Below are 15297 nucleotides of genomic sequence, written 5' to 3'. Positions count from 1 at the left end.
ACAACCTCACTTTCCCTGGAAGTTAGCAAGTTCCAGAAGATGTTTGTCAACGTTTCCTTAGGTGAGTTAAATACAACAGGGTTTAGAAAGACGAAAATGGAGCATTTTCTGGTGACAAATGACGCCGCATTGTCAGAACCAACAACCAAAGTGCTGGTTGTTTTCGGCTTTCTCCGTAGCCTAGAGTTAGACCGACACAACTCCAGGTTGTTTCATCCTCAAAACTGAAGCTCAAAAATGCTTAACAGAAGGTAGCAGACATGCTTCCGTCACTCTATTATACTCTGACAGAAAATTCTTGATTTCAAATGGATTCCTTCGTTATGCCCAACCTATATGCTTTTTGCGGCCGGCTACTGCATGATTACTTATGAGGTTGCACTGTTCACTGGTCTTCTTGTATCCTCGCCAAGCTTGAAGGGCGTAAATGGATGCTGGGCAATAAATTCTGGCTGAGGGAAACCGGTTACACTCATATTACCTAGGACAAGAGAATGTATCAGCCTTTATGGGTTAGGTGAGTAAAACTGGGAGCATAGAAGCAATATTTTACCGCTTGTAAATTGCCCTCCACTGGTTCCTCATTGTCCTTCTTGCACTTGCTTCTACAATGTAGATCAAAACCTGTGTGGAGTTGTGGATGCGCACCGTAACTCATTTCCATGAAACAGCAATCAAATATCTTTTTCGCGATTCTAATCCGGTGAATTAAGTGATCGCCACCAAGGCCCAGTGAAAGAAATAAAATACGCATCAACCGCTTGAATTTGGATACTGTCTGTGAGCTTGACCATCAATGGATCGTTGTATGCAGTCTCCATGTATACTATGACCTTATAAATACTTGGCTATTTAACTCCAATTTTAGACGGACCGAAAAACCGTGCTTGCTAAGCGGGACATTACGGCTTGGTGCAACGCTTCGCAGTCCTAAGAACTGGGAATATTGATCTATTTTTTAACAGAGATAGGACTTCATTCTTCAGTAAGAGTAATATAAACACAATAATCAGACGAACATACTGGCTGAGGGAACTGCTTAGTTCCCAACTCCACATAAGTAGGCCTCCGTGCTTCTAGATGCACAGTTCAAGTAAACCCACCAGTTCACTTGTACGTCTGAAGCTATATATTTCTGCAAAAGTACATCGAAAATCAGAACTAGGGGCAGAAAGCATGTCGCAAAAATTTGACAAACCTCCACACATTTGGCTGGATTATTTCGTCTTCAAGATACTTTTAAGCCGAGATACGAATGCGAGCCAAACATTGTACAATGTGCAGCGGTGGACCGTCTTTATCCACGCTTTCGGAAAGCAGCTTGTGACTAAGCCACCGTTGAGCACAAATCAAGACGCTATTTTGTCACATAATTTCATCGCTTTTTTACTTTCTCGGTCTTTGTATGTTACTGTATTCTCACTGCCTAGACGCACTACGTTATTCAAGAGACTGTTGAAAACTTCTCGATAGCAACTTTCTGATCAGTATGGTGCACCCAGACAATTTACCGTGATATCTCGAATATCGTGCCAACTGAAGCAACATGCGGTCTCGTACAACGCATTTAGTTGAAGAAGAATATCATAAACAACAGATTCAGTTGGATTCAGCTGAGTCTCCCGTTAAAATCAAATTGGTGTACAAACAAGAGCAGGCGGTGATTATTCTCGATTCTTTTGAACCAATGTTCACTGTATTAGCTCCTGTCCTTGTGACTTCTATATAGTGTAAACTCTCTACTCTGACCCCCTCCTAATAAATAATACCAACCCTGTCAAGTGAGTTGTCCTCTAAAACGTTTGTCAGTCCGCCCTCACACTTATTCCTCATGTGCAATGTCACAGGAGAGCTCGAGATTGCTCAATGGTTAATGCGCGAAATTTTTGACGAGAATCTCGATCATTCCTGTCTCGCCTCAGTCAACCTGGCAGCATCTCAGCCAGCGCGCTTTCCTTCAGGTGGCACGGTAGCTAGCAACCGAAAGCTGTTACAGCTGAACATCAGAATTATTTTTTAGCACAAATGTCACAGGCTGCATCTGCTGGATAGCGGTCAAACTCCGATGTGAATGACATCTAACTGTTTTCAAACCAATCAGTTCTTTTGAGTTGCGTAAAACTACTTGGTTTCGGTAAACGACCGGGGAATAGGATTTTAAACCTCAACAAAACAAACCGTTGCGGATCTGTTAGATGTTTGCTGCAGTATGACAAAAACGGCTTATCTAGAGATATCACGTACCGATCTGCAGAAGGTAAGGGAAGTCGAAAGCACTATATTATGAGGTGGTTAATCCCGAGGCCAAAATCCATAAGGTTGAACACAGTGGATTCGACACCGTGCTGTGTGAATATCGCATCAATCACGCAAACATGTGCTGCAATCACAGAATTTGTTGAACTCTTTCTTTAACCATGCACGACTGCACCATTCAAAGTGTGACGCAAGTGCGGAATACCTCAGTGTGCCTAAGGGTGAAGTAAAAAACAACCGATGAATTATTTTCACCACTTGTTATTACGCTACTCGCCTAACCACCCATTCCTCGGTGCATTGATATCAGTTTCGTCGTCAACACCAGCATATAAGTGGAAGACCGAAGTACTCCGGAAAAGCCAGGAGGCTTTAGAAAGTGTCACAAGCCGTGGGTTTCCTATTGAAGCTTATAGTGAAGCCCCATTACCGATAAGCGATTGCTCGTTCGTTGGTATATAACAGGGGAAACATGAGGCCGAAATTCGCGCTCTATGTAAGAAGGCTGTTCAGTGTCATAGGAAATGCCCTTGAATCTAGATTAAATCCAGAAGCCGGTCAACATATATGGAATATAGAACGTTGCTTCTAACTTGCAAGAGAACTTGCGGAATCATCGGAGGATGTCAGGAAACCTAGATCACTAAACTGTACTGTTAGAGTTAGTGGTAAATGCCACCAAGACCAAGCTATTCCACGTCTGTATGGAGGCGTCCTTACGATTCCTTATCGTAAGTAATGAGCTGTCAAGCGCAAATTCAGCATATATTAGGATTTTGCGAGACGGAGAAAAGATGCCCGTCGCACACCCGTATGTTATAGCAGAGGGTGTTTACAAGCTAAGAATTTGTTGTCTGGTTATTCTCAACAAGACAACGGTCTCGCCTTCCGTCACCTGTTAGACTGCTCAGTAGTTTTTGCCATTACGTCTCTCGCTGCTTCATCATTTGCTCACTTCCCGCCATCTTCAGTCGAAAATGGTGATTTAGTGCGTGTTGCCGTGATGAGGTCTTTATCTTAGAGAGAACACTTGCATTATTGATTAGCAAGCTGTCAACCACAGTCATAACTAGGCCTTAAAGAACATCATTGGGCTCATGGTAAAATAGAGGGCAGCGGAGTGTTAAGTGTTTTATTGACGTAACCGAAGTTGCAGCCGCAAGGTCGTACGAGCAGACGTTGCACAACAGTAGGCATTCAGCTGACGAATGACATGAAAGGGCGCCTCGTTTAAGCACTTAACCCATTGTCATCAAGTCAACGCTGCCGTCGCTGAACATGAGAACTGCAGGCGGAGACTTTTGCGAACAGATGGGTGTGAATTTGTAGTTTCGAGAAGCAAGATACTGTACACCTGGTTACCTGAACATTTAACCCCTGCCTGGGCAATAATCAATGCAGTTATGAAGAGCGAAACAGGATAATCCTCTACTTTATCTCTGTATTGAGTGTTTGCAAGGATGCGATAAGTAGTATTTCGATGACTTCCCGAATATTTTGTAGTGTCTTCAGTTCCGACGACCTTTTTACAGAAGAGAGTCATAAAACAGTGATGCCAGGGATCCACGAGGGATGTCGTGGATCTTTACTTTTCTCACCCCGAGGTTATCGAGACGGGGGAATTCGTTTAAGAAGGTTCAGGATTAAATTCACAAAACACATTGCCGAGAAGTACCGCGTTGTTCTCGTACAATGGTAAAACAATGCACATGCTGACCAACCCTAATGTGGATGGAACGAACACGGGGAACAAATTTAACTTCTGGCGCCATGAATTTAACGCTACTGAGAGCACCGATCTGAGCGTAAGTCCACTGAGGGTTATTTAAGCCATTTTAAAAACCCCTTTAGAAGCATAGTCCACGGATGAAAGCTTTTCAGAATCCATCGTCAATAGAGAAAGTTACATAAAAGTGCGAAGAATATTTAAGAACTATTGTGCATTCCCTTCACCCCCCTTCCCATGAGATCCGTATTTAACAGTCATCGCAGTACGAGCAGATTTTTTTGGTTTGCATCTTTTATCAACGTAGATTGGGAAAACCTGTAAGAATGACCTCTGAGGGTATCACCAAAAAGCACCGAAAGCAGTATATACACCCTTGTTCCAGATACCCAGTTAAATCATCACAAACACATAATAACAGACTGTTCTCAGTGTTCTCGAAGCTGTTTCGCGCACGGGATCCAGTTTCTCACTTATGGACCATTAAGATATCCACTACGTGTGTTGTGTGGCATCTTTCCTCCGTATGTGAACACGTCTGTGTTTTCGCGTTCCTTCGGTAAGCATCAACTGATTATGACACCAGTATTCGTGAAGCAGATGACGTAGCACAGTGTGGCTTCCACCGTTTCTACAAGACACTGTTCTCAGGGGCATCTAGTGCCATATAGTACTCCGTCTTCGGGATTTTGAGATGCTTACTGTCATGCTTGAGACATACGCATGGAAGGATGCTTAATAGTTATTTATAATCATATTGTACAGTATTCGTATACGGATTGCAACGGCTCAGGTTGCTGACTGGTGATGTAGGTTAGCGGACTGGTGCGGGATGCCGATCTTGCATCAATTTATTAAAGCAAATGTGTCTGCACCATTACATTTTGGCGCCCGCTTGTGTATTCATAACCAGTTTGTACGAACTTAACGTCTGTCATCACTACCTGTGCTTGAATCTCAAGAGTGGTCAGTTGTCAGTATCAGGTTGACACTATCGGTTTCCGCAACTGGCGTGTTTCAGAACGGGCAAAACTCCTACTCAGTTGATGCGATGATGTGGAAAAGGGACATAATTGAAGTTGTAACTTCAGGGAGTAGATATAAAATGGATGGCCTATAGGACACCCAGTTTTGTTCCATTCTGGTTATTAACGAGACGATTGGTGGGGTCCTACCTTCAGAATTCACTTGGCCTGGCAAAATAATGCGTTCTGAATACTTCGTCTATACATAAATGCTGTCACAGATAGGAAGTTCTCGGGGAACTTGTTTTTTACCGTTCAGACAGAAGCACATTTTCAGTGCAGTTGCTCAGCAATTCTTTTCTTCACGAAACTCATTTGTAACAAAATCCCTCATTAGGATAACCTCTCAAATTTCTGCTATTCATCAGGCCTACTTTATTTACTTCCTTTTGATGTATCGCTGCTTCATTCAGGTGTTGAGATGGCAAGCCAAAGATCTGCGATTTCGTTCATCACATAAAGATTAGTCTACTTTTGCTTGACCTGCGGATATTGATACAGGTCGGATGTAACAAGGTCTTAATAGGGCAGTAAAGCCTTACTGTTGAACACTGATGTTACGCTACCGACGTTGATGATGGTGATGACAAACTAGGTCTTATTTTTGGTTCCCAATAATTACCAGTGAACTCGCGTATGGTGAGACTCATGCGTAAAACTTCACAGGATCGTTTTATGGTAGACCTCCCATGTTAGTTTAGACATGCGCGTTAACGTAATTAATGATATCATGTGCATTTGAGAGGCTGATTCCTAGATATCGGTCATGCTTGTCCCAGCCAGTAAACACGAATTCGAAAGAAGGAAGACTGGATGGTCCATACGCTTGGTGATTTCGCAGAAAGCTGGAAGACACGCGTCTTCGAACTCACCGAATTCGATAACACTTGAATAAGCCACAGTAAAACTTTGCCCTGAAAGACGAACTGCACCAAGCACCCGGTGGATTGAATGATTCAATTTTGGTAACCCTTATGATTGCGCTCAACCTCCAAGACAACTAAGTCTTTGGGCCACTTAGATGTTTCAAAAATAAACGTAGCACTTAAATCCTTTCTCCGTCACACACATTTGTCGTGAGTTGTTCGAAATTCATCAAGCACTCTGTGCCATCTGGAGTAACTACCCAGTCGAGTTTGCAATTTGTGAACAAGCACCTGAAATAAATCTGTGGCGCTTCGATTTGGTAGCAAGTAACGCATTATGAGCCACTTGTCATATAGCCAGCGATTTGACAGCCCATTAGCAGTCAATCGGCAAATCACTTTCGGTTGTCCAGGTTCGTTTCCTTGAAACATCGACGTGTTATTATTAGCCTTAACAAATGGGACTTTCGTTAATAAGTTGAATATAAGTGCGCCGGCGAACATACTCGCATCCCGGGAACGGCATGGACTGATTTTTACGCTCAAAAATTGCAGCCTTAGAAGGCTAAAATTGGCAGGCTGTGAAGCAATTTTGAAATTCCAACTGAAAATTCATTCTGCTGGTGAAGACCGGAATCACCGTTCCGTTACTATTTGTGGTCATCAGCAGTGCTCGTCAAACGAACCTCTGGGCAAAAGCAGATCCTACAGGTTGCATGGGGCTTTCGTTTCATGATCGGTCACACGAGAATATAGTTAGCTCCGGATCACATGATCTGAAATATGACTGAAGCGTGACGCACTATGCCTTCTGCAAATGTGGGTTAAACACACCTCTAATCAGTTCTTCCTGAAGGAAATTCTTGCTAACCTGAAGGCCTGCTGGATTATCGTGAAATATTTGCTACCGATGACCCACAAAGATCTGTAGACTAAAATTCCGATTATACCACTAAGTCGCTACGGATTTCGTTGGTCAATCTGTCGAAATATAGGTAGCTCGGGTGTGTTTACTGGTGGTTGATCGGATGGCAGTTGATCTGTTCGCCGAGCTTGGCAATAGGCTTGCAAACGTTTCGTCACCAGTCGAGGAGACATGGCCGGTGCGCAGTTGAATGGGTCCCATTCGACTAAGTGTACAGTTGTGTACAGTTGATGCAGTTGCAACAAGGAGTCAGCCTCTCACTAATTTTTCGAGTGGAGTAGCCTTAGTAACACGGTCGGACTAGTAAAATCATCTATAGGACCGAGTGGCTTTTCATCGCCAGGCCGAAGGTGTCCTTATAAAAATGGATTTAATACGGCATTTACTGATTTACAACTCCATCACATCAGGCTCATGAACATTTAACAAACGAGCAGCACTTAAGATCTGGAAAATCACAACCTTCAACAAGAGAATAACCCTTAGGCCTTGATGACACAGTACTTCATGTTTAATCGAAATGTAAGGTATCTTTATATGCTTTATTTTAGCGCCTCACTGCAGACCACAGAACTTCAGTTCTGATGTGGTCCGCGATATATCCTCAGCGTCAACCACGTGCAGATGTCGAGCAATAAGGAAATCATAAATTCGACTCGACTCCGCTTAGGAGATGCTCTTAGTTAATGAATGTGTTACCATAGGTCACCAAACGATTGACACCAATTCATTTGCAGAATTCATCCGTTGTGAGGACTGTTCGCTGGCCAAGTTTTACCATAACCCTGAAAACCGTATAGTACAATATTCACTAGCAATCCAGTCGTTTTGATCTGCCACAAACTTTATTGCCGCAAAACTTTTTTGTGCCCTACTGAAGACTCCGTCGAACGTTAGAATCTCTGTTCTTGCATCCAACGTCAGAAGTCGAGATCTAGAATTTTACAACAGGAATGTTGAAGATTTATTCTCTTTTCAGCTCATTACCAACAGTGGCAAAGACGTATGAACCGGCACGCAATAGATGAAGACCTCTGGAAAATCGACTCGTAGCGTTTAGGCACACTGGGCTCCAAACCTCACGCCCTCTCCCAACCTTCCCTCCATACCCAGCTGTGTCCTTTACAAAAGAAGTGGCAAATTCTGGTCGATAAATGACTTGTCTTAATATCTGTTATAAGCAGAGATTAACAAACTCACTCTTCCAAATGTAGAAGGTGATTATTTACAAAGAGTCTGATGATAGCTCACCGTTGTTGCTTTTTTGTACATGAAATGGGCAATAAGGGAGGCGCATTAGTGACAATTTCGGTCGAATAGAACAGGTAAATAGAAAGAAAGGAAGCCATCGCATTCCAGATCAACACACCTATCTGGATTGGATTGTGCAGCGGATGACGCTTATCAGTGACCAAAATATTACAATAAGCAGTTCACATAAATGAGGAATGATCACAAATAGCTCGTGTCTTTAGAACTAAAATAAACTATTTACACCTCAGTGCAAATTTCATGGTCTGGCCGGCACAGTTCATTTGGATATTGGTAATCCGTGAAAGGATTTTTAGTACGGAAACGACATCCGGAAGTCAAAGCTGTTTTCGCCTTAATTTGGGGGATTGATTTCGAAAGAAGGAACAAAACAAACAAAGGAGTAAATGCTGTAAAACATGGAGTTACATTAACTCGGCGCCTTGGAGACAAGCGAGTGTGGCATGGAACTATTATCAGGCGGAAATCGAAAAAAAACGAAGAGCACTGGGCACAGATCATGATTCGGTAAAGATATTGTGTTTCCGGGTGTTGCCTAACTTCTGACTGCAGATAATGAAATGTGAAACGCAGTGGTCCGAACGACCACAGTTGTTTTGTTGCTTCTCCCGCAAACATCCAGAAAGACCACATATAAATATCGACCGTAATTATCAGTGCCCCGCTGACATATTGGTCGAATTCGTTAGATTCCCATCCAGAGATTGCTCGTTCCAATTAAAGTGGTTCAACTGTTTGGCAAAGTTGATATGGTTTAACAGTAGGTCCAAGTTAAAGTTTGCAGGATTCATAAAGTGGAACGGGTTCCTCGGATCGATCATACTCGGTGAAAGGTTCAGTGAAACAGGGTTTGGTAAGTTGGTCGTGGTGTCGGTTGTGTTCTCACTAGTAGGAGGTCTGGCGAGTTGGGATGACGTGATCTGTGCCAGAGTTTGAGCAAGCAGAGCCATGGCAGCCAGATGATTCGCATTTGCAGCAGCCGTTGTAGTACCTAAGCCGCCAACTCCGGGAAAGCTTGCTTGTAATTTACTGGTGGGAACCGGATTTGTCATTGCATTTCCATTGTTCCACTGACCGGCCTTATGACTTATTGCCGGGAAAAACTGATTGGAAAAGAGCCGGTCGGTTTCCGAGGCACCATGTGGGAGAGAGGTAAATGCTGAAAGAAATGGACTGGTATTCAGGTTTGTTTCGGATATGCTGGGTCCAGATGAAGATCCGTTATTTTGGCGCTGGTGCATAAGATCAAAATTTTGGAACCTTTCCTTCAGTAGGCTCAATGCAGATGGTATTTCTATTGAGTCTTTGGTACTAGGCGAGCGGTGTGGTGTGGGGAAATTCGTAAACGGTAGTCCAGTTGACAGTGGGGTAGAATCGGTATTGAGTGGGCTGGAAACGATGGGTTTACCAGGAGTCTGTGAATGAGGAACGGAAGCTGAAGGATTATTGGCTAGTACACGTGAGTCTGATCCAAAAGCCGCGGCCAGTGCAGCCACATGACACGACTGTTGTAGTAAGCAGGGGCATTTATTCTTGCTGATATGTAGGCGAACTTGTCCCTTGTTAGCAAATGGCTTCCCACAGAAGTGGCACTTTGCTTTTTTAGTAATCATTGTCGACATGAGACTACCTGGACCATTGGTGGCTCCAAGTGGACGGACAGACAATGTTGGGGGTGGGTACCGAGCAGATGGAGGGTTGGGGAGGTTTGAACGAAAACCACTTGTTTGCACTCCAAGGCCAGACATAGACGGCGGACTTTTACATGGCGGTGGATCAACTTTAGTAGCCCTGCCTGTGTTGGATCCAGGAGAGTTGGTCCTAGAGTCATTCCCTCCGGGAAGGAAATCAACCCCTATTCGGTTCTCTCCACTTGGGGTTGAGGAAGACTGCCTTGGGGAAACTGAAGAAATGTGAGTGGGTGAACTGACTTCTGGAGGTTCTGGTGTTTCTGAGTATGTTTGCTCATTCCAACTAGGACCGTTTTGGCATCCACCAAGCATTTGCAACATTTTCATCCACGTGTTTGTGGGTTCAGTCTTTGATGGTGGAGATGATCCTGCAGATGACTCAAAAGCCTTCTTCAAGTTCGAAGCGGCTTGTTTGAATAAATTCAAGGGATCCGGCAAAGTAGAAAGTCGCATATTATTTGGAGATGCTGAGTTTAGGTACTGCGCGGCAACAGTTGACATGGCAGCAGCATACAATGCCTGCAAGGCTGGGTTCATTGCCTTGTCAGGTGAGTTCACCATATGGGGTGAACTTCTGTTCTCCGAGCAGGGTCCTCCTGGAAAAGGAAGAGGTCTACCTAGACCCTCTTTATTGTGTGCAAATTCACTGTCTCTTGGTTGACATGGTGAGGACTTTTCTACATACGCATACAGCGCCGACAAGGCAGGGGTGATATTGTCATTTTCAGAGCTTGGTGAAACTAGTTGCGTGAAACTTGAGGCACTATTTAGTACGCTAGAAAGAGGTGTCTTACCGCTCGCAGTGTAAGGTGTGCGTACATTCGAACTTGCTGAACCAGAAGGGGAACGCAAAGCAGCTGGCGGTTTTGAAGAGTGTGTTGATGAACCACAAGAAACAAAAAGAGTCGAAGAGGTTGAAGCGGAAAACGCAGCCGTTGGGTGAACCGGCTTGTGTGTTGTATCAACTAGCTTCTGCAGGGACGAAAGGGGATTCTCACTCAAGTGTGATGACTCACTGCTGCTCGTGACCGTTGTGGATATTGGGGAGGTCATTGAAACACGCTTATCAGGTGATGTTGAAGGTATATGTTTCAACTTGACATCTAGCTCATCTGTCAAACTGGATACTGGAGAACAGTGCCCAGATAGGTTAGCTTCCGAATGAGTTCGTTTTCTTGCGGCTGGTGATAGCTGTGATGCTGAGCTGTTAGGTAGTGAAACGTTGGGGCCGAATTCAGTAGACACTGAGTGCGGTGAAGATATCTGAGATGCATTGGAACTGCAGTTTTCGACCTTAACAGACAGACTTCGGGCATTACCTTGTAGGCTGTTCTGAACAAAAGATTCAATTTGGCGAAGCACACTGGTTTCGAATTTCTGACTCTGGAGCTCTACTGAGCAGTCAGATATTTCCGGGACTGTTGCTTTCATTGAAGCAGTGGACGAGGGTGATCCCGCTGCTTTTCTGAGATCAGGGGGTTCTGGAGAAATGGAACATTCGCGTGTTGGGCTCTGACAGGAAGTACTAGGTGCACCAGCGTCATCCAAATTTTTATGCCCAGAAGCCTCGACGGTTTCAGGTTTGTTAGCCTCAATTTTCCGGATCTTCCCTTGCTTCAGCGTTCTCCACGGTTGACACTGCTTTGGATCCGATGCGTCGTGTTCACCTGCATCTTTGTGTTTATTCAACTCTCGGTTGTTCTCAGTAGCAGAGGTTGGGTTCTCCTGTCTGTCTAGCGTCGAGCTGCTGTCAGCCGAGTCGGGGGACTGTAAACCATTGGACCAGGTGGAGCCAGTAATTGAAGTATGACCGGAAGTTGAGGTTCGTGAACTTCGCTTTCCACTTATGTTACATACAGGAAGCTTCGATGGGGACATATGAACCGATGTGGAACCAGAGGATGTGCCAGAGCCGCGGCGGGGTTCATCTGGGTTGACAAATACTAACCTACCAGAGTCATTGTAAACTATTTCCGAATAGTGATTCGTTTTCATCATGTGCATTGTCAGCTCGGGCAGATTTCGAAACGACTGATGACAACGCATGCATCGAAGTATCTCGCGTGTCTGCTCAGTTTCACTGTTGATCCACATGTCTTGCCCACGGACCAACTTTGGAATATCCCTTTCAGACTGGTCGCTTTTTGGTTTGTGCCCCGTATCTTTCATGTGCAAAGTGAAGACATACAGGCTTTCAAAGTCTTTTCCACAACTACATAGAAAAGCTGTGTCTCGCAGTCGGGTGGACGTGGGTGCGTGATCCGCTGCAGATGACGTTACCGCCGCACCAGCTGTAGCCAACGGGTTCATCGATTCTACTGTCCCATGGGCTTTCACATGACCGGAGATCAACCCTGGAGAAGTCAATGAATGTTTGTAGGAACCTCCCCGAAAATTCGGGTAAATGGGCCCTCCAACCACGTTAGACGGACCCCTCACACCAGGCAGACGTTGGAGACCTCGCGCGTCCATTCCGACCATACTGGGCGTGGCACCACCAAAACCACTACGGAATCTTCGGCCACCATAACGTGGGTTTGATAAAGGATTTGTGGTAGCCTGTCGTCGGCTTTGATTCGGGTTATTGAAATCGCCTGTAACACCAAGTGAAAAACCTTGTTTACGCTGATGCTGATAATAAGCACTGTATTTCTGATTACCACGCATTGAAATCCCGCTAAGTCCCGTTCCACTTGTAGACAGATGAGGCATATTCTTGTCAAACCCCATACTTTGCAAAGGAACACCGAAGTTGGAAGTCCGCCTGTCTTGCGAGGTGGAAATTGGTACATCTTGAAAGGACATATGTCCCTGGGCCTGTGGGGCAGCTGGAGTAGGGAACATCTTCGTATTGATGAAAGAGGACACTGAATCGGATAAAAAAGGAAGTTGACCGGAAGGAAATCCAAGTCCAGAATTATTTGCTCCAGACGTGGAAGCCGACCCCATTTCATTGGATGACTTGGGTATACAATCTACTGATGTCGAACAGGTGGCCATTGCCATCAAGTGCTGCCCAAGCTGATAAAGTAGGTCACGTCCGTCAGTGAGGTTAGGTCCAGGTTGTTTCGTAGATGCGGAGTCTGCGGTATTAAAGAGTGACTGCGTCGAGTTCGATGCAAACAGACTTTGTAAACTAGGAGTCATTGTCGAAGATAATGTGCTCGAACATGATGTGTTTGGAATCATGGATGTGGTCAAGAAAGAATTCGAGTGAACTCCATGACCATCTGGTTTTTGCACAGCCATCATTGCTAACAAGGATGCTGTCAAAGCCAGAGACGACTGTGGGTTACTTAAATCCGCGTTCTGCGGTTTGAATTCAGCAGTACTATGTTCCGTGCCGTTCACAAAACTTGTTGGAAGAGGTGGAGCTGGAGGGAAATTTGGCATTTGGAGTGGGTTTGGTGACTCGTACTGTCGTACTGAATTATGTGAGGGAGAGTCTTGTGGGTTCGTGTCATGTGATCCCCCTTTAGATAACTTTGAAGATGGGTTGGGAAACTGAGAACTGAGAAGCAACTGGCCCATATTAGCCAGCATGGCTTGAAATGTGTTCATGGGCTCTGGTAGGACTTGACTGGCAAGTGGTTCATCACAGCTTCGTTGACAATCACCAGATGGCTTTTTGCTGCTGTAGCAGAATGCTGCTAGCTGTTGCAACGCCTGCGCCCAGTCGGAGATAGCTCCATCGTCCCTTGGTTCCGCGACTCTGCTGACTGAAGCAATAGATTTTTGTGGGTTACTTGATCCATGTTGGTAAATATCGGACTCAACGTTGACTTCCTCTGCCTCTTTCACTGCACTCTCTCCGGGTTCCAGTTGTGAGATGTGCAGTGCACCAGACCCAAATACTTGTCCTTCACCCGGTGAGCGGAGGATTTCGGCACTTGAAGGGCGCTTACTTAACGGAGATAAATCCGTATTGGGTCCGCTGGTAGGAGTATTTGGCAGACTGGACAAATTCAGTGGTGGAAGAATCGGCGAGCTGGGATACTGTGGCGTACGAGCCGTCAGATTAGGCGTTTTCTGGCATTCTGGAGACACAGATGCAGTAGTAAGTGGGCTGATTGGGTTACTGGCCTCCAACCCCATAGTTGATGTCGCAGTGTTTTCGTTCAATGAGAATTCAAGTGCTGTGGAATTCGTTTTAGTGGTCACTTTTGGTGCAGCTGCTGGAAGTACTTCCATACTATTCTATGGACTGTTCTTCTGTGGGCTTCCTGGTGGTCATCTGGTCAACAGAAAGGAATAAATGAATTCATGGTCAATTGCTTATTAAGAATAATAACAGCTTAGCAACTGAGTTGTCGCAAATAAATTTCCAAGGAAACCAAGCTAAATCAAAATTCACAAGATGGAATGGAAAATAAATAGAAGGTTACCAAACAATTTTTTTGCAAACCTGTGCGAATGAACCCGCCGATACCCCAAGAGCTTACGTTGCTTAGGATAAATTATCCTTCCAACTGGCCTTACGGCGGTGTGAAAACAAGGTACAACATTTGACGTCAGCAAAATTTATTAGGATAGGATAGTGCCGCGTTGAAACTGAGCAGTAAAGAAGAGTTATTGATTTTGGTCGAGGTAAATACGGGGGGAACGTGCTTCAATGGTTTGAGTACGTTCAAGGTGGTTGCGTACAATGAGGCCAATAAAACAGAATGTACAACTACAGATGTAAAAGAGAAATTACCAAAAATACTCAAGGACAAAAATATTCTGAATAACTATCTCAACACACCTTTTTCAGCACCGTAGCGTTTAACTGTCGTTTGTGTTTCAACTACTTAAAGCGGGAACCATTCGCTTCGTAGAAATGGAGGGAGGGAGACAGACTCTAACATGAAGCCGTTATTTGATCAGAAAGAGCACAAACCTGGACGCTGCCTTCCGTCACATGAGTGGATTACATTTCTAAATAGCTTTCTCGTTATACTGGGCCGATGGATTTGGAATGCTTAGAATATTCTATCCCGTGCGACCAGCAGAAATAAGGTTCCTCAAGTTTAATTTCGGCACGTTAACTAGATACGGTTGCGCTAGAACTGCTGATTTACAGTCTATTTACATTGGAGTTCACACTACAGTTCTTAGAAGGTTTTAAGTTTAAACTGGTTTGTTAGATGGTCACCTAAGTCCTCTGGAACTGCAGGAGGGAAGTGTAAACAGCAGTGAGCACGCCCAAAAATGTGGAGGAGCAATACATTGCCCGGTTAGAATAGTTGCACTGGAGATACAGTTACGGGTGTACTCCCAGACACAGAAAATGTCTAAGAAAAGACTCAATGAGATAAGAAGCCTTGCAAAGAAGGAGCGGATTTTTTTGTCTCTCTGAATGGACGCTTTCGTCACATTGCTGAGGTGTCATCGTGGGACTTTGAATAGTTAAGCTCTGCCCCCTCATGAAGAACGATTTCAAGTTTATTCATAATGCCCGTTCCATTGGAGAATATATTCGAAACGATGCCGAAAACAAGTGAAATGAAGACGCCTTTGGGTGATCGCTACTGTTCGATACGAAACATAGCAGCTG

The 15297-nt window shown here is 44.6% G+C and overlaps 1 protein-coding gene across 1 annotated transcript; it reads right to left on the bottom strand.

Annotated features, from left to right (window-relative positions):
• Nucleotides 1-8723: 8723 nt before the first annotated feature.
• On the bottom strand, nt 8724-13952 carry T265_00957 (hypothetical protein; the record flags this gene model as incomplete). The annotated part of the gene is made up of 1 exon (XM_009164872.1): nt 8724-13952. The coding sequence occupies one exon, from the start codon at nt 13950-13952 to the stop codon at nt 8724-8726; it is 5229 nt and encodes a 1742-aa protein (XP_009163136.1).
• Between the last annotated feature and the right edge of the window lie 1345 nt (nt 13953-15297).

This window comes from Opisthorchis viverrini, assembly GCF_000715545.1.
Source record: "Opisthorchis viverrini unplaced genomic scaffold opera_v5_10, whole genome shotgun sequence".
Taxonomy (NCBI): domain Eukaryota; kingdom Metazoa; phylum Platyhelminthes; class Trematoda; order Opisthorchiida; family Opisthorchiidae; genus Opisthorchis; species Opisthorchis viverrini.
This window is presented reverse-complemented; position numbering and strand designations above follow the sequence as displayed.